The 20,085-nt window shown below is 35.0% G+C and overlaps 1 protein-coding gene across 9 annotated transcripts in view; it reads right to left on the reverse strand.

Moving 5' to 3' along the window:
• The window catches only part of LOC123549315 (adenylate cyclase type 2-like), a 200,322-nt gene that overhangs the window by 71,951 nt on the left and 108,286 nt on the right, over positions 1-20,085 (reverse strand). For all 9 annotated transcript variants that reach the window (XM_053545486.1, XM_053545483.1, XM_053545484.1 and 6 more), the window contains 2 exons: positions 12,604-12,980; positions 7,917-8,057 (listed from right to left, as the gene is read on the reverse strand). In XM_053545486.1, the coding sequence (XP_053401461.1) occupies positions 7,917-8,057; positions 12,604-12,980 (518 nt within the window). The remainder of the gene's footprint in view (positions 1-7,916; positions 8,058-12,603; positions 12,981-20,085) is intronic.

A 20,085-nucleotide genomic window follows, 5' to 3' on the forward strand; every position in this document is an offset into this window, starting at 1 on the left:
GAAATATGACCATCAATGGAAGTTTTGCAAAGTCATAGATTAAAGATATCCTGTGCATATCTTTCACTAGTATATTTCACTTTTAATGTGGAAATTCCTCAAAAAAATGAAGTTAACTAGACTAGATATATAAACTAAGTTTGTAGTCTTACATTCACAATTTAACAGCATGCTTCAGAGTCATCTGTTACAAAAACTTCCAGTTTTTTAAGGTTTAGCAGTATCTTGACACACAACTTATCTGTCCAATACATGTTTTACTGTTTTGTCCCACAGAGTTGGATACTTAAAATATTCTAAATGAGTTGTCCCTCTTTAAATAAGAATACCATTTGTAAAGAAATAAATGTAAACATGTGTCAAAAACGATGTTTTACCTAGTTATGTAAAGTTTAAACACTTGCACGATGCTGCAAATGCATCAAAATGAAGACATGTAACAGCTTTTAAACAAGAGGACCATGATGGTCCTGAATCGCTCACCTGTTCCCACATGACCCAGTTTTGAGTATGACGTAGTTTTTTCTATTATTTGACATAGTGACCTAGTTTTTGAGCTCATGTGACCCAGTTTTGAACTTGACCTAGATATTATCAAGATAAAAATTCTGACCAATTTTCATGAAGATCCATTGAAAAATATGGCCTCTAGAGAGGTCACAAGGTTTTTCTATTATTTGACCTATTGACCTAGTTTTCGAAGGTACGTGACCCTGTTTTGAACTTTATCTAGATATCATCAAGGTGAACATTCTCACTAATTTTCATGAAGATCTCATGAAAAATATGGCCTCTAGAGGTTTTTCTATTTTTATACCTACTGGCCTAGTTTTTGACCGCACATGACCCAGTTTAGAACCTGACCTAGATATCATCAAGGTGAACATTCAGACCAATTTTCATGAAGATCCATTGAAAAATATGGCCTCTAGAGAGGTCAAAAGATTTTTCTAATTTTAGACCAACTGACCTAGTTTTTGACCGCAGTTGACCCAGTTCCAAAATTGAACTAGATATCATCAAGATTAACATTCAGACCAAATTTCATACAGATCCCATGAAAAATATGGCCTTTAGAGAGGTCACAAGGTATTTCTATTATTTGAGCTACTGACCTAGTTTTTGATGGCACATGACCCACTTCCGAACTTGACCTAGATATCATCAAGATAAACATTCAGACCAACTTTCATACAGATCCCATGAAAAATATGGCCTCTAGAGGAGTCACAACGTTTTTCCATTATTTGACCTACTGACCTAGTTTTTGATGGCACGTGACCCACTTTTAAACTTGACCTAGATATCATCAAGGTGAACATTCTGACCAATTTTTATTGAGATCCATTCATAAGTATGGCCTCTAGAGGGGTCACAACGTTTTTCCATTATTTGACCTACTGACCTAGTTTTTGAAGGCACGTGACCCAGTTTCGAACTTCACCTAGATATCATCAAGATAAATATTCAGATCAACTTTCATACAGATCCCATGAAAAATATGGCCTCTAGAGAGGTCACAAGCTTTTTCTATTATTTGACCTACTGACCTAGTTTTTGAAGGCATGTGACCCACTTTCAAACTTGACCTAGATATCATCGAGGTGAACATTCTGACTAATTTTCATGAAGATCTCGTGAAATATATGGCCTTTAGAGAGGTCACAAGGTTTTTCTATTTTAAGACCTACTGACCTACTTTTTGAGGGCACGTGACCCAGTTTCGAACTTCACCTAGATGTCATCAAGGTTAACATTCTGACCAATTTTCATAAAGATCCCATGAAAAATGTGTCCTCTAGAGTGGACACAAGCAAAAGTTTAAGCACGGAGGGACGAACGCACGGACGGACGACGGACGCTGCGCGATCACAAAAGCTCACCTTGTCACTTTATGACAGGTGAGCTAAAAATGGTGTTTTTAAAGGCGCTGAACTGTCCAGAAGTGTGGCCCCTTCATGCAGTCCCTTTCCGGAATTCAATATATATATGAGTAAATTGACAATGGTTTTGTAGAATAATATAAATGTTTTATACGCTATTAAATTTTCATGTAAAACAATGCTTTCTTTCTATGATTTGATGACGTTCGAACTTTTTTCTCCGAAACATGGACCTATACCTTAATAGTGGTAGTATGACACATTTATACTGCACTTAGATATACATGTATTAGGCAACCTTACACACTGTACTGTTTATACACCAGTTACCTTTTATGGACTTGCAAGGATTTATGGACTTGTAAGGATTTTCATCATTCATTTATAATCTCAGACTACGCAAATAGCAATAATATTGTTATATTCAAATTCCACTTTTTGTGATCACTGATTTTCATGGAGTACCGAATCCTATTTTTAGAACATGAAATTAAAAGTATAGTATTTTTGTCAATTTTCCCATACATCAAAAAAATCTCCGCAAGTAACAATCAACAAGGCTACTGGAAGTAGCAGTTCCGAGATTTGGCTAAGTTATTTTGACTCTATAACTTGTATGTTTTGGTGTACGAAGTATGAATTATTTTTCCACATAATTGTTAATTGTTCTTATATATATATATTACGACAATATATTGACACTTTTTACATTTGAAACAGATGTCTGTGCATGAGCCAAAATTAACTCTGCTATTTTTATAACTGCTTAAATGTCATGGACAACAGTTAGTGGTTGTGTGGAGATTTCAAACTGTGCCAAACTTTAACAACTTTCACTGCTTCAGTACTGAAAACAAAATTAATGAACCACGTGCAAGTAGAACAATTTCTTTCTATAATGAAATTTCTGTGGAAATACTAGCTTTATTTTAATGTTCACATAGATACTATGAAGTATGACCAATTGTTCTTACTTTTAACCCTTACCATGCTGAATTTCAATAATGGACTGGTCCATCATTCATTTAAGGCAATACCATTTATTATTCCAAGGGGTGTTCACTGAAAATTTACTGACTGGATAGCGAACAGTGCAGACCATGCAGGCTGATTTTGGTCTGCACTGGTCGCAAAGACAGAATCACTTGCTGCCAGCTGGTTAAAGGTTGTGACAAAAGAAAAACCAATATGAACTCTACACGGTTTTCCATAAACTAACCAATGGATGCTGAACTTAACAAAACTATACACATTCAAATCCTTTAAAAAATATTCAATATCAGTCATTAAGAATAAAATGTTTAATGTTTTGAAGCATTTTTCCTGTATTTTCCTCCATATAATGAAGCACTGTTATCCAGTTATTTATGAGAAATGTCATATTTCACTCAAACAAATTTATTCTTTCCTTTTTCTACTGTAATATATACAGTGGGGCATCTGCAATTAAAGTAACTATCTCGTAGTCAGAATGGTGAAATGAGAATGCAAAAATGTCAAAAAAATTATACCAGCCCCCCCCCCCCCCCCCCCCCCCCCATCGTCAACTGTTACATTAAAAATCACAGTTGTATGAGACCCCATCCCTCCCTCCCCGTCAGTAAAAATGACAGTTGTAAGGGTCCAATCCTTACCATATCTTAGGCATGATTATAAGGTATGTTATAAGCCTGCGAAAATATATATCAAAATAAGACAGAAATAAACTCACATAAAAAGAACAAAAAACATTTAATGATACAAGTAAAAAATAAAAAGAATAATGTACTTTAAAATTAATGAGTTAATAAACTTTAAAGTATGCTTAAGAAAAGGGAATGAACAGGGGTAAAATAAACAAACAATAAAATAGATTTATCACCAGGCAATCAATACTACATTTAATAGTAAACAAACACTGCTTATCAGTAATGTAACAAAAAATTCTGCATTAATTACGAGTTTTTTTGTGAGATACCATCAATTCTAATGTCAAATAACATCGCTATAAATCTAACGCTTGAAAAACTAACAATAAAACACATAATTATACAATGAATTAAATGTGATGGAAGATTATATGCAAATCATTCTATACAGAGACAAACTGTTTCCAGGGACATTTCTGGGAGACATTCAAAATGTTGATATTCAAATGCTTTATGCCTCCAGATTTATTTTAACAGAATTATGTTTTTATCATATCATATCTGAAGAAGACAGATTTTTTCTCTGATTATTATGGTAATTTTCACTAAAACATGCTGTTTTTTCCAACATATTATACACTATAAAATGAACAGAAAATTCAAGGTTTCATCATGAAATTTTAATTCATCGATAATTTTCAATGTATCAGCTTGCGGCAAGTGATTCTGTCTTTGTGACCTGTTCGCTCTTCAGGTAGTAAATTTTCAGTTAATAACCCTTCGAATAATAAATGGTACTGCCCAAAATTGAATGACAGACCAGTCCATTTTAGAAATTTAGCAAGGTAAAAGTTAGAAATACAACGATAAAACTTAAGACTTAAGAGGATTTGTTTTCCAGAAAAAATGTTACATACATTCTGGAGCCATGGAAAAAATACAATGATAACATATCCCAACGTCCAAGAGGAAATACATTTTAAAATGAGCACATTTATTTAAGTATTCTTTTTTCGCAAAGATTTTTTTTTTCAACTTTAGATATATATTTTTGTAATGTTGTAACAGTCATAATTTATCAGTGCTGGTACCAATTCACTGATTAAATTCTTAAAATATTAAGAAAATTATATGTACATACTTGTTACATGTATATGGTATATAAATGTAATAAAGTATATATGAGCCGCGCCATGAGAGAAAACCAACATAGTGGCTTTGTGACCAGCATGCATCCAGACAAGCCTGCGCATCCGCGCAGTCTGGTCAGGATCCATGCTGTTCGCTAACAGTTTCTCCAATTCCAATAGGCTTTAAAAGCGAACAGCATGGAGCCTGACCAGACTGCACGGATGCGCAGGCTGGTCTGGATCCATGCTGGTCGCACACCCACTATGTTGGTTTTCTCATGGCACGGCTCAAATGTTCATAGATTTGAAACAAACAACAAAAACAATCTTTCTAAATGTCACAATCTGCATTAGCATAATGAAAACCACATTTAACAGCTTTAGATTGTAAATATTCTGACAAGAGTACAATATAACTTTATTCTTGAAATATCACAAACTGAAATAACCAGGTAATCAAATCAAGGCTATTTTTCAAATTGTATAACTCAGGTTTGGAAATAGATATCAATATTGGCTAAAGTTTGACTCCCATTTATAATTTCAGGCCAAACCTAGAAGCATTGCAACACTCAACTAAGATGCTGTGACTTTTACATAAAACAACAACAAAAGAGCCAGGATGGCCCCAAGCCACTCATCTGACCTTGACACTTTGACCTTGAATATATATCATGATGTGCTACTATCATGGAAGAAAACAACTATGTTCAGTATGAAGCTAGATTCATGAGCTCCAGATAAAATGTGATTTCTACTATTCTAATACTGTTTTTTCTAGGGTATGATTTAGATTTTACACCGAGGTGACCTAGTTTGCAGTTGCCATAAAAACAAACATTTTGACAGATTTCATGTAAACTAAGTAAAAATTTGGGTCATATACTATATGTTTTTTTCCCCAAAAATTTATCCTACTGATCTAGATTTTAAGCCTAGATAACCCATTTTCAAACTTGACCAATAGCTAATAGTTCGTACATGCCATGTTTAATTTCAATATCTCTGTCTAAAGTACAGTTATTGTGTGGAAACATTTGCTTTCCTATTTTTAGTAACAGTCACCTTGACTCCATAGATCCTAAATGCAATCCCAGCATTAATCTTACTATAAGCCACCTATGGGTAAGTTTCATTTCAATATCTCAACCCAAACTTACTGTGAAATCATTAATATTCGTGGGGGACTAATTTTCATGGATTTCTTGGTTGAGTAAATCCACGAAATTTAATCCCAATGAACAAGTAAAATTCCCATTCATTTTATGTTCAAAAGTTGAAATCCACGAATTCATATCCAGACGAAATTATAGTTCTGACCAAAACCACGAAATTTCATGCCCACGCAATTAAATGATTTTACAGTATGCTAACTGTGCCAAAAAAAAAATCTTGATGCTACCATCCATTCCCCCACCCACGCACCCTCCTACACAACAAAAATCACAAACCTAATCTCTGAAAACCCTAGTCAGTAAAACATTCAGCCTTTTAACTATCAGTCTCTGACAATGTCAATGAACTATTTGTTTTAATATGAGTATATGACATAATTATTTGCCTGACTGACATTACAGAGCATAATGACATTATTATATAATTCAATCACCGATACATACTTCTTACAGGGAGGGAAAATATCTTTATATTTACATATCATTAAACTTATTTTATTTTTAAAATGCTCTACCCATCTACCTTGCTGAAATCAATGGAGTAAAAATTGTGGTTTAAACAATTGCCAGGACTGTCTTCCTTTCAGTTTTTCTTTCAAGAAAGATTTCCAACATCTACTTGAATTATCAACAGTAATTGTGCCTTCCAATAAAAACACCACAATACTTGGAAAACATTATAACAATTGATTATAAGTGAACGCTTGGTCAACAGTCCTTGATACAGTATTCTCTAATGAGTAGTCTACTTTTTAATTACTTTGACATTTCCTAGAAATGTCAAAGTAATTATTTCAAGTAAACACCATTCTTGCATAATGGTAACAACAAGAAGTGTGGAAGTAGTCATAAACATTATAAATGCCATGAAAACCAATGCAAACAGAGATTATTTGACAAAAACAATATTTTCATTCAAGAACTTTAAATAGTCATGAGCATAAGAGTTCCAAATAATAATAAGAATAGCGAAAACATGAGCAAGAACTACAAGTGAGCCGCACCATGAGAAAATCAACATAGTGCATTTGCGACCAGCATGGATCCAGACCAGCCCGTGCATTTACGCAGTCTGGTCAGGATCCATGCTGTTCGCTAACAGTTCCTCTAATTGCAATAGGCTTTGAAAGCGAACAGCATGGATCCTGACCAGACTGTGCGAATGTGCAGGCTGGTCTGGGTCCATGCTGGTCACAAATGCACTATGTTGGTTTTCTCATGGTGTGACTCAAGTATTATTGTCGGACATCCTTACAGGGCTTTCTAGTCTTAGGTCTGTAATTGCTTTCATTCAGTTTAGAAAGCTGAATTCATATTGTACTGAACAAACTGACAAATAGTGAAAACAAGAAGTCATGGAAAAATCATAGAAGCTGGACCAATTTTATGCTAGAAAGATATCATAAACATTTTGCTTAGGAAATCTTATTCTTCTCACGACTTTACCAGTCTTACAGAAGAGGTGAAACTTTTTATTGTTATCCTCTGCAATGAACATGTGTAGCCGAGATGTAGGAAACAAATAAGAAATAGTTATTTTCACTAATTTTTCTATTCAAAATTGAAAATCGTTTGTAACATGGTATCAGAGGTATTAATTATACAGCTTTTTAATTAGGACTGGCAAGTATGTATTCCTCTGTCCCTGGGATATTGGTCAAGAACATAGGAAACTTTTTATTGCTGCTGTGGCCCAGGTTTGATTCCCGACTCAAGCATGTTTTTTATTCTTGATTTGGCATTTTTAACATAGTTTAGAATGAAAACTCATGTTCTAATGTCCATAATATGGCCAAAATTCAATTTTAAAGAAAGATCATTTTTTGCCAAAATCTGGCGGCCAGTGCCTTTGAATAGCTGACACTGAAATGTCTATTATATAACTAACCCTTATCATGCTGGACACGATTGATTCTGCCTTTGCGACCAGTGTAGATCAGGATCAGCCTGCACATCTGTGCAGTCTGATCATGATCTGCACTGTTCGCCATTCAGTCAGTATCTTTTTGGTATGCATTCCTTTTAACAGTTAATGGTGAGGTCCAAATTGAAAGATGGATAAGTTCATTATAAAAATTTAGCAGGGTAAGGGTTAAGTACCTTATTTTCCGCTAGATGAAGAATCAGAAGTGATATAATGATGCACGTGATAATCACGAGCAAAACAAAAACCAAAGACCGCCTCATCTGTAGACAATACTTCTGGTACATGTCCTCAATCTCAAGTTCCTTGAACGATGCCTGAAATTATAAAACAACTCATTCAATTCCAAAAGAAAAATATTTTACATTAATAGTCATACTGTTACATTAGAAGTTCATTTCCTTCTCACACCCTTCAAAAACTTAAAAAATTAACATATAAATTATGAGTACATGAATGCATTCTAAAACCTCTATTGTTTTTTCTTCTTTTTAACCACTTTCATTTCTCTATTTCAGTATAAGCACTTCGGTAAAAAAGTGAGTCAAGGTCACTAAAGTTGGTTTGTCCGTTATACTGAGTGGGTACCATTGTTTTCTACCTTACAATATATTTTGTATTATTACATACTCCTCTTTACTCTACAGTTAGTTACATTATGGAACAGAAAAAGTCATTATTTTTCCATAGCGACATCTGAATATCATATCGGGTGCATGGCATCGTTATGCCCCCATCACACCAAACTAGTTCTCAAAACGTCCCAACCCGTCCTAAAATATTGTAAAACGGGTTGCAATCTGGCTAGAACGATTGTACTTTGGCCGGAAAATATCCATAATGCGATGTAGTTAGTTCTTAAACAGTTCTCGATTCGTTCATCGCGTCTTTATCCCGTCTGAAATCTGTTAAGTTCTGTTCGGAAAAGATGCCCGTTCACCTCATGTGGACACCGTTTGTAGGCAGTCCAAGTCCGTCTGTAGTCAGATTAAAGAAGTTCATTACTAGTCGTACTTCGTTCCGAGTACGTCGAAATACGTTCTAACTAGTTGTTAACTCGACCAACTCGTTCACAGACAGTTTAACTTGTTCTGATTACGCTCTCATCTCTCCCTAGTACGTTCAGAATGTAAATTGCAATCACGTTCATCACGTTTCGCCCTGTTCTCATTCTCGTTTGTCTCTTCAACCTCTCAAGACACAAAAAAATCCACAGCAATTGGCAAAGAAAAGTGAAGCCAAACAGAGATGGGGTGTAAAGTGTTAAAGCAGTAAAAGATCCATGTCTCACAGAAGCCGATACAGAGTCTCCTGAGTCAGCCCCTGAATGTGAAATTCGAGAGGATGAGCGTCGTAATTTATTCCCTTCACCTTTTGACGGCTCTGTCTCCAAGTCCGAGGATGAAGGAGGACTGAGTCAGAAACCAAAGAAGAAAAAAGCAAAGGCATAAACTTGGCTAAATCTTGTGCCCAAATCTTGAACCTGTACGGCAACGGCATGTATTTATACCCTAACTGGTGTAATTGTACTGCATACGGGATCGACGTTGTAGGAACTGTGAATAAAAGTACTAAACGTACTAAAAACGTGCGGAGCGTGCTGAGAACGTATTGCAAATTCATAGAACTATTTAGAAACGTATTGCAAACTTAGTATTTTATTTTGATCGTATTCAGATGGAATAACGAGGCACTAAGGATGTAATGCGGTCGAGTTAAGTCTTTCTATGAACGGGTTAAACGAGCTACAAATGGATCCGGTCGATGTGCACACGTACTTGAATTGATGCCCGATCGCATTACGTCATACCACATCTCTAGTACGATCGAAGTACGGCGGTTCAGTTCTTAGTACGTCCATCTCGTTTTAAGTACGTTGTCAGTCTGACTAACTGTAGGACGGAATGATCGGCAGAAATTTTTACGTAGGCTCGAAGTTCTGGAGCACCATTCCCGTTCAACCCCGTCCGAGCCAGTCCATAAAGTTCTTAGACAGACTGGAGAATGTTGCTTCTACGTCTGTTCCGTTGCCACACAGTTTGAGCCTGTTCGGCTACATTTTTTAGAACGTACTGAAAACGAGCTTGGTGTGATGGAGGTATTAGTAAGTGTTAATTAGTTTCTATTTACCTCAGTACTGTCATTTTCATTCATTCATAATATTTATTAAAAATAATATCAATATGTGTACATAATGTCATAAAAAGATTTACAGCTTTGCATCGAGAAATATGCATGCATTCTTTAGCGGAATAATATTGCACTCCTATATAGTCGTGCGATATTTCCGCTGCAGAATTTGTGCATAATTTCTCTATACAAAGCTAATAACCTATAGTTATTATCCCCAACCTGCATTTCCTATATCACAATGGTTAAAAGTATGAAGCATCAGTCATATTGCACCCCTAAATACAACTCTAAACAGTGCGCAACTTTTCAATTACAAAAAGTAAATGCCACATATGTGACATCACATTATGTGACATTATGATGTCACACATCCAAACTGATAGCCCAACAGTCAGTTTCTTCAAGAATCATCTTGCTACTTTTTTAGTTTTGTCATTTATATATTGTTTCTTATAATGGAATAAATTGTGCATGCATGTATATGTGGGTGTTAAAAGCTATTGTTGAAACCAATCTCAGCTATTATATACCTTTGGTACAAATGATCTGCTATAATGCACTCAAATACACATGACATATACGTAATGATAAAGATCAACTAGTTTTGCTTTGGCAGCAAAATTATTCAAATTTTACATGCTGTCAACCATTTGGTTGCCTATAAAACTTAATCAATAAAAAGGCCAGTAAAATCTCATTTTCATAACTGTTAACACAGAATAAACAAATATGAATCTCCGAGACACAGACCTGACATCTTCTAATCTTATTTCATGAATAATTTAACAGAATCTATTTGTGCTAAGACTTCCTTAAATCTATCCCCAACATGCAAGGAATGAGACATCAAACAGTTCAATCTCAAATAATCCGAGGCAACTGGCATTAGTACATGCACAGGTAGAAAATTGATTGTATTCATAATTTTAACATGTCCAAAACATTGTGGAATGATACTAATTTTACTTGGGTAATGATTACATTTTACTCGGACTTTATCATAGACTCCCTGTGTAAAATCTCAAACTTTAAACTAAAATAAAGGTATTAAATCCAAATAATATTTCAATGAAACTTCAAAATTTTGTTGTTTGTAGCATCATCTGGGGCATGTGGAGTGAAAAATCTAAAATAGTGTATATTTATTTCTAAAGTCACTATAATTATGTTCATTGTAAATATACTTCGTTATACCCAAGTGGAAACTGGCAGGTACTCGAATATGCAGCTCTCTGATTGGTCAGTTAGGACCCCTGATGTAAGGTGATGTCATGATAAGATTAATGATGCACAAAAAAAAAATTCTGTAAAGTTTTTTGTGATTTATATCAACATTTTCTATGTACATGTAAGTGCAAAAAAATTAGGGAAGAAAACAAGAGCTGTCCGTAAGACAGCCAAGCTCGACTATTCGAAATATTGTCACAGAAGCAGGAAATTATTACCCAAAATGTTAAAACTCAAAAGAGTTTTAAGTTCGAAAGAGGACATAATTTGCTCAAAATACATGTTAAGAGTTATGAAACTTGACCCAATGAGGTTGGTAATTGACCTAGAAAAAGAGTAAATAAGTTTCAAAGCTATATGCCTTTTGGTAATAGCTGTATGTACTTGCACACAAAACTTTAACCAGGATTTTCTAAGTCCAAAAGGGGGCATAATTTACCCAAAATACATGTCAGAGTTATGGGACTTGATGCTATCAACTAGTTTTATAACCCTGAAGACACATGTGAAGTTTCAATTTAATATCTGTAGTAGTTTTGGAGATAGTTACTTGCATGTAAAACTTTAACCAGGATTTTCTAAGTCCAAAAGGGGGCATAATTTAGCCAAAATACATGTCAGTGTTATGGGACTTGACCCAGTGAGGTAGGTAATTAATCTAGAAAAAGAAAAAATAAGTTTAAAATCTATATGCCTTTTAGTAATAGCTGTATGTACTTGCACGCAAAACTTTAACCAGAATTTTCTAAGTCCAAAAGGGGGCATAATTTGGCCAAAATAAAGGTCAGAGTTATGGGACTTGGTGCTATCAACTAGTTTTATAACCCCAAAGACACATGTGAAGTTTCAATTCAATATCTGCATTAGTTTTGGAGACAGTAACTTGCATGTAAAACTTTAACCAGAATTTTCTAAGTCCAAAAGGGGGCATAATTTGGCCAAAATACATGTCAGAGTTATGGGACTTGACCCAGTGAGGTAGGTAATTGATCTAGAAAAAGAAAAAATAAGTTTTAATTCTATATGCCTTTTAGTAATAGCTGTATGTACTTGCACGCAAAACTTCAACCAGAATTTTCTAAGTCCAAAAGGGGGCATAATTTGGCCAAAATGAAGGTCAGAGTTATGGGACTTGGTGCTATCAACTACTTTTATAGCCCCGAAGACACATGTGAAGTTTCAATTCAATATCTGCATTAGTTTTGGAGATACTAACTTGCATGTAAAACTTTAACCAGAATTTTCTAAGTCCAAAAGGGGGCATAATTTGCTCAAAATACATGTTAGAGTTATGGAACTTGACCCAGTGAGGTTGGTAAATGACCTAGAAAAAGAATAAATAAGTTTCAAAGCTATATGCCTTTAAATGATAGCTGTATGTACTTGCATGCAAAAACTTAACCAAGGTGTGACGCCGACGCCGACGCCAGGGTGAGTAGAATAGCTAGACTATTCTTCGAATAGTCGAGCTAAAAACTGAAATCAAACCAAAGCAACACATACCCTTATTTTGGACAGGGAGTACTCCTCAAAGAGTGTCGACATCTTACTTGCAGATCGCAGCTTTTTCCGTTTCTCATCGATAGATTCGCCTCTCATAATAGCAGCCAGTCCATAACCCTCCTTGCTAGTCTGCTTCTTAAAGAGAAATCCGCCTTTCTCGTTATTATTCATACGGTCGTTATTTTTATCCATCGTGTATTTTGTGCCGTTGTTACAAAACAAGTCAGTTTCAACGCGACTGTTCACAGCTTCTCCGTTAATGAAGACGTTATCTCCACTGGTTACTATGGAAATTTGATTGACGTCATCAGAGATGGGTTCAAGGCTGTTACATTTGGCAAATCTTTGGAATTTGTCTCCATTCATACGATGTCCTCCTTAAATACAAAAATAAAAAAAGAAGATTATTTTGCATTAATTGATAAAAAAACATAATTCTCATCGCAATCTGTCTTCATCACTGGATGCAGACCATTTTGTAAACTGACTCTACCTGATCAAAGGAGAAATTTCTTCCTTAACATTTTTTTAAATAATGTTTTTACTTGATTTTACTGGATTTCTTTAAATAATCAATTAAAGAAAACAATTATTGATTCACTGACTTTGTTTAGAAAAGGTGTGCAAACTAGATATTTTATATTGATTTTTTTCTTAAATGAAACCTAGGAAGACAAGAATTAATGCAAACTTTGTCACACTTTTCGATTGTTCATTTATATTTTTTTACTTTTATGTCTGAACTTGCATTTATTAGCATGTAATTACAGTACATTTTGTAAATTTATCTTCTTTTAACATGTATGGTGCTACAAAGTTTGAAATATAAGATTACTTTAACCCTTAGCCTGCTGCATGCGAATTTAACAGCCTTTGCAAACAGCTTGGAACCAGATCAGACGCCGATTAAATCCCGCCGATCAGACGCCGATCAGGTTCCAAGCTGTTTCCTACTCTGACAATATTTCTTCCAATTTTGGTGCAAATTGAATGAATTTTACAATTTTAGCAGACGACATTTCCAGCAGACGACAATTTATCTAGCATGCTAAAGGTTAAAGTACCTAAATACTAAGTTTTCACAAATGAATGTCCATTACCATAGTTAATTAGGCTCGATCCTGTTAAAAATGAATGTGCAGCCCTCCACCAAGGTCTATAGCTTGTAGGTTACTGTTGTACATTATTTGTGAATTTGCAAACTGAGATCTTGCAACTTAAAAACTTCAAACACTTTCTGTCATACTAATAAGTCATTCTAAGTAATATTCAGTAAAAACTTTACTTTACCCTAAACCTTGTATCTGGAGTTTAGAAAGACACTGCAATATACTTTAACCATACCCTGCTAAATTTCTAAAATGGACTGATCTGTCATTCAATTTGGGCAGTACCACATGTTTATCAAAGGGGTGTTCACTGAAAATTTACTGACTGAAGACCATGCACTGATCAAATATTTTACTTAATAGCATGTCACATTGCACAACTGTCTTGATTAATTTACACACATACTGAGTTGTGGTTATTCGCTTTGCAGAATAATTCGCCATCATTTTAGCCCAAACTGAACTCTTCCGCAAGACGTATAACCTTTTCCAGTCCTGACGTGTATACATAGGAGCATGACTACCTACCATTTGGCGCCATGTATGCGCAAAGAAACATTTCTATCATATTTGATCTAAATTTAAAAATAAAAGACATATTAAAATCAATCGTGCTTGAACACTATTTATACACTCTGGCGGTTTTACGTTGTTCGAAATAATTTCATGGGGGCGCAACTGCCCATCGTGTATAAATACTGTTGAAACATGGTTTTGCTGTAAATTTTTTCTTAACCCTTGTCATGCTAGACACGAATTTCTCTGCCTTTGCAACCAGTGTAGATCATGATACATACTGTTCACAATTCAGTCAGTAACTCTTTGGTAAGCCATACCCCTTTAAACAGTTAATGGTACTGTCCAAATTGAAAGATGGGCAAGTTCATTATAGAAATTTAGCAGGGCAAGGGTTAAATAACAACAGTTACTATAGATCTTGCTGACCAACTTGCATGTAAATTCAACAACAATATTACAGAAAAGATCAACTTGGAATCATCTCAGACACTGAAGCTGGAAGGCTTCCTCACATGAAGAATTCTACGCCATAAGCGAGGCTCGAACCCACATCGGCAAGGGGCAAGTGATTTGAAGTCAGAGACCTTAACTATTCAGCCACAGAGGCTCCTGAATAAATGAGAATGCTGCCTTACAGCTTCAAAACTGACATCAGATAATTTTATTTGTTTATATCCTATTGTATTATAATGTTTGTTTGGACAGCACTCCACTTCCTTGATTCATTAATTATACAATAAGCTTGATCAATTGGAATTTCATAACCACTTTCAAATTCAATTCCCTTTGTTTAGAGAATTAACTGCTTTATTCAGAATTCACAATAATTGCTGATACTTTAAAGACCACAATTGATTTAAATCTGCACACAACAAGAACTGAAACCCAAATTAATTATCGAAACAATGCAGACAATTTTCTAGGAAAGAAGTAATGAATTACTTAGTAAAACTACTTATTTTTGACATAGAATTCAGGAGAAACATCGAAGGAAAACATCTGATGACTGTTTCTATATTCTTGTTTTAAATTTCCTATTTCTTATGGGATTCAACCTGTGGCTGTCTTGCTAAGGCTAAATATAGATTCCAGCATTAATATCATGGAAGAAAACTGGAAACAATGCTTAATTTGAACTTCAATTAATGTTTTAAATAAACCAAGCAATTATTTATTGTCCGTAAGAATTGACCTGGCACCTATGAATATTCTGTATATTTCCATAAATTAATTCTCTGTGTCCGAAGCTAAATATTGATATATCGATATAACTATTGTGTATGTATTTCTTTACAATTTACGCAATGTTGCATGTGCAAGCAGCTGTGCGGACAAAACGTTTAGCTGCCAATCTCTGGGTTGTGTAGTCGAGTCCTGCGTCTGACCAAATGTTTTTTCAAATTTATCTGTAAACTTAACAGGCAGAAAAACTGCCACATTTATCTGACCAAACTTGACAGTCCATTTCTTGAAAGAAATACACTTGTAGTCAATTTAATCGTTGTAGAAAATGTTGAATAAAAAAATCTTTAAAAAAATATCTGAGATAAAAAGACAAGGTATACTTGTCACCTGTGAGCATACCCAGAAATTGATTACAATAAGGGTATGAAATATGTTACATCAATACTGTAAGAATAAAGCAATATCGATAACGTAACATTACATTGAATTAAAAACTATATACCCACGGTCAACAAGTCAAGCCCATCAGCTGTCTAAAATTACCTTTGACCCCCAAGTGTGACCTTGACCTTTAAGATAGGGCCCCAAGGTTCGCACATGACACTCCGTCTCATAGAGCCAAAGAAAAAATGATTGCTCCATACTCATCAAAGTTATGGCCTGGACAAGCTTTAAAATGACCTTTGACCCCTAACTGTGACCTTGATCTTGGAGATAGGAACCCGGGCTTTACACATGACACTCCGTCTCATTGAGTTCAACATCCATGCCAAATATAAACAAGATTTTTCAATGCATGTCAAAGTTATGGTCAGGACAAACAAATCTAGATGCATGCATGTATGCACTGATACACTAACATTCACCTAACAGCCATTTAATTGGACGACTATGTCTTTGCTTCCGCAAGCGGGCTCGACAAAAATGGTCAGATGTGATTTTGAACTCATGGTAATGTGTGTGGAAGTCAGACACCTTACCACTACGCCACTGTGTCATTACTTATTTATATAGGTTATCTTAGTATTAAATAGAGAGATTTTCAGGATACAAATATTGGTAAACTAATGTGTTTTGCCGGGTACACCAATTACACCTGATACGTGCTTGTTTCAGTCAAGCTAGTTGCAATTCGGTACACATGTGGGATATGCCGAAAATACCAATCGAAACATCATGACACATTTTGGTACACTGATCTCATGATCAGGATAGCACGATGCTGTACCAAATGAGCCCACCTAGTCTCTTTGAAGAAAGGCGTTTTAGACTGTACCTTCTATACTACAGCCGAGGTTGAACTCGTGTAGAAAATGTAGGTTATATGATGCAACTAGAGCGGAAACTGATAGTTTTGGTGGGGTCATTGCTGAGGTCAAAGTTAAGTTAACTTTAATAACAGTGTTAAAGGCTCATAATGCCTTTGTTTAAAATGTGGCTATGAACTTAAAATACATTAATTTCTTGTTAAATCTTATTTCTGATAATTACTTTCTTTAATATTTGTCAAAGGTTTGAATATTGCTGAATATACTAGAATGTTTTATTGAATCTATTGTTTTTATTACCTCCCTTTAATGCTCTAACTATAAAATTCATGTGGAATATTAAAAGTTGATTTGGAAAGCTGTTTCATCTGTTTTTAAGATAAAATTTTAAAGCATTATGGACTTTAACTCCTAGTATACAGCAAACTTAAATGCTCAGTGAAAACAAAATTGATGAATACAGTGATAAGTTATATATAGTAGTCGCAACTTGACCGTGATGGTTGACCTTGGGCTGATTATTCATATCGGTTATTTCATTATAGAAATCAAGGGTGCTTAGGGTAGCCGTGTATATTTATATGGAATTAGTTTGTATACAGTGCAGTATCAAAGTATATATACTTAGATCTATATTTGATTAATTAAAACTTTCCAATACACTAATTTATATTTACACAAAATTATATATCCTTTTTCTCGTGCAGCTCGTGTTTTATGTACACTCCTTTTCATAATAGGTTGTGCCTCATTATGTATTATAATGCAAAGGTCAACCATTGGGGTCAAGTTGTGTCCACTATACCATCAAACATTGTAAAATAAAAGTGTCCCAGATTTGAATGACCCACCAATTAACGATGTTTGGAAGTGATTAGGGTGTACCAAATGACTGTTTATAATGTTACTTCAGCTAATTTTTAAATCATTAAATCATTCAGCATGAAAACTGGAGCAAAAATAGACATACTAAATCATTTCCAGTAGATAAACATTTATTATTTATGTGCACATTCCTGAGTGTTCATGTTGAAAGGGAAGTTGACATTTTGGTTTATGCTATGTTCATGACACCAGCAAATGCACCTCTGTTTTCCTTCCAATTAGACCAGCTTCTTTAACTTTTAGCCTGTGCTGGCGGCAAGTGGTTTTGCCTTTGTGACCAGTGCAGACAAAGATCAGCCTGTAAAGGTTAAAACCTTTTGGACAGCAGCAACTAACGCATAGTGGTTTTGTTTGCTTGTTTTGGGTTGAACGCCATTTTTCAACAGTATTTCAGTTATGTAACAGAAGGTAGTTAACCTAACCTGAGTGTTCCTGGATTCTGTACCACAGTACAAACCTGTTCTCTGCAAGTAACTGCCAACTTCCCCACATGAATCAGAGGTGGAGGACGAATGATTTCAGACACAATGTCTTTTATTAAATTGTCACGGAGAACATAGCCTGCGTCAGCTTAACGCAAGAAGTGGATAACTGCATTGACTTAAAGAAGGACTTATTCACTTTTGGCACTAAGGTGACAATACCGCCCACCCGGGGATCGAACTCATGACCCTGCGATCCGTAGATCTGTGCTCTCCCAATGCATAGTGGTAAGAACAGTTCGTAAAATAAAATGGGCTGTTCAAAATCTCTACAGAGTTTATGTTCATTGTACCACAAAGTGACGGCAAATAAAATTTACATGTACCTTTACTTTACAGCTACAAACAAAACTTAACCTTTGCTAAATTTCTAAAATGGACTGGTCCATCATTCAATTTGGGCAGTACCACTTCTTATTCAAAGGAGTGTTCACTGAAAATTTACTGACTGAATCGCGAACAGTGCAAACCGTGACTGATGTGCAAGCTGGTCTTGGTTTGCACTGGTCACAAAGGCAGAATCACTTGCCAGCAGCAGGCTAAAGGTTAAACTGCTGAACTGACTGGAACTTACAGTTTACTGACTGAGAAATAAAACAAGCCAAATTTAAAACGGCATGCCTCCAGATCGTTCGACAACAACAAAAAAATATTTTTTTTAGATATCTTGAAATAAATGCTATATTTCTTAAGATGGCTTTAAAACTTAATTACTGACAAACTTTATGTTACGGAAACACATGAAACACACTTTTTACGATGAAAATCATGAAGCGTTTGTCACGCTTTTACTCCAGGTAAACTGTCTCGATTACAAATATCTTTATTTTGAAGTCATTATTCACTACTTAGCTATAGCGTTATTGGTTACGACGACAGGAAAATGTCTTTATTGCCGCGGCAGTCCGGGGTTCGATTCCCGATGCGGTCATCTTTTTTTCTTGATTTGGAACTTTTAAAATATTTTAGAAACAAAAATCCATAAATATGACCAATACTTCAATTTGAAAGAAAGATTATTTTTTTAGCCAAATCTGGAGGCATGCTGCTTTAAAGACAACGATCCCAACTAACTAACTTGTCCTCTTTAGCTTGAGTATGTGTTAATGCTAGCTCTTCTAATGAAAATGCAAATTAAACATATTACTAAAATAAACAGAAATGCTCTCTTCTATCTCTAGCTATTATTCTTCTATTTTTTTCAAAAATAAAGCAATAACTGAATAACGAGGACAATACCTCAACTCGGAATCATCCCACTGTATTCGAACATTTTAAAAGTTATAATATTTTGTACTGGATGTTTTAATTGAATATAGGGTATTTATTTACAAAATACCGGAAAACAAATAACATTAAACTGCACAAAAAATAAGAGTTATCTATATCCAGGCGACAAGAAACCGCCTACTTTTATCCTCTATTTAGTTTATTTACTTTAATTTATTTTAGCTCGTCCTTGTGAATTTAAGCTTTAAGCTTATTTGAACCACTCTCAAGTCTGCTTCCTGGAAAAACTGGAACTGATGTAATTTGAGAAGGAGTGGTCATGACACCAATGGGGCTCGAACCAACGACCCCCAGGTTGAGCAGCCAACATCTTAACCATTAGACTACTGCTCCCTTTGTACAAAAAAGGTTATATTACGTTTATCAGTAACATTCCGTGACAACTGGACCCATATTTCAAAATATCTACCTGCTATTTTGATGGATGTCATCTATTTAACCCTTAGCCTGCTAAAATTCTAAAATAGACTAGTCCATCATTCAATTTGGGCAATACCATTTATTATTCATAGGGGTGTTCACTGAAAATTTACTGACTGAATAGCGAACAGTGCAGACCATGATCAGACTGCACAGATGTGCAGGCTGATCTTGGTCTGCACTGGTCGCAAAGGCAAACCAATTGCCGCCAGCAGGCTAAAGGTTAAACATTCTGAACGTATGAATTTAGAAATCCAAAGTATCATTAAAATGATTACATTTTAAAGAAAACATTAAATCACGTTCACAAATGAATGCATATTA

Source organism: Mercenaria mercenaria, chromosome 6 (assembly GCF_021730395.1).
Source record: "Mercenaria mercenaria strain notata chromosome 6, MADL_Memer_1, whole genome shotgun sequence".
In the NCBI taxonomy this organism is placed as follows: Eukaryota; Metazoa; Mollusca; class Bivalvia; order Venerida; family Veneridae; genus Mercenaria; species Mercenaria mercenaria.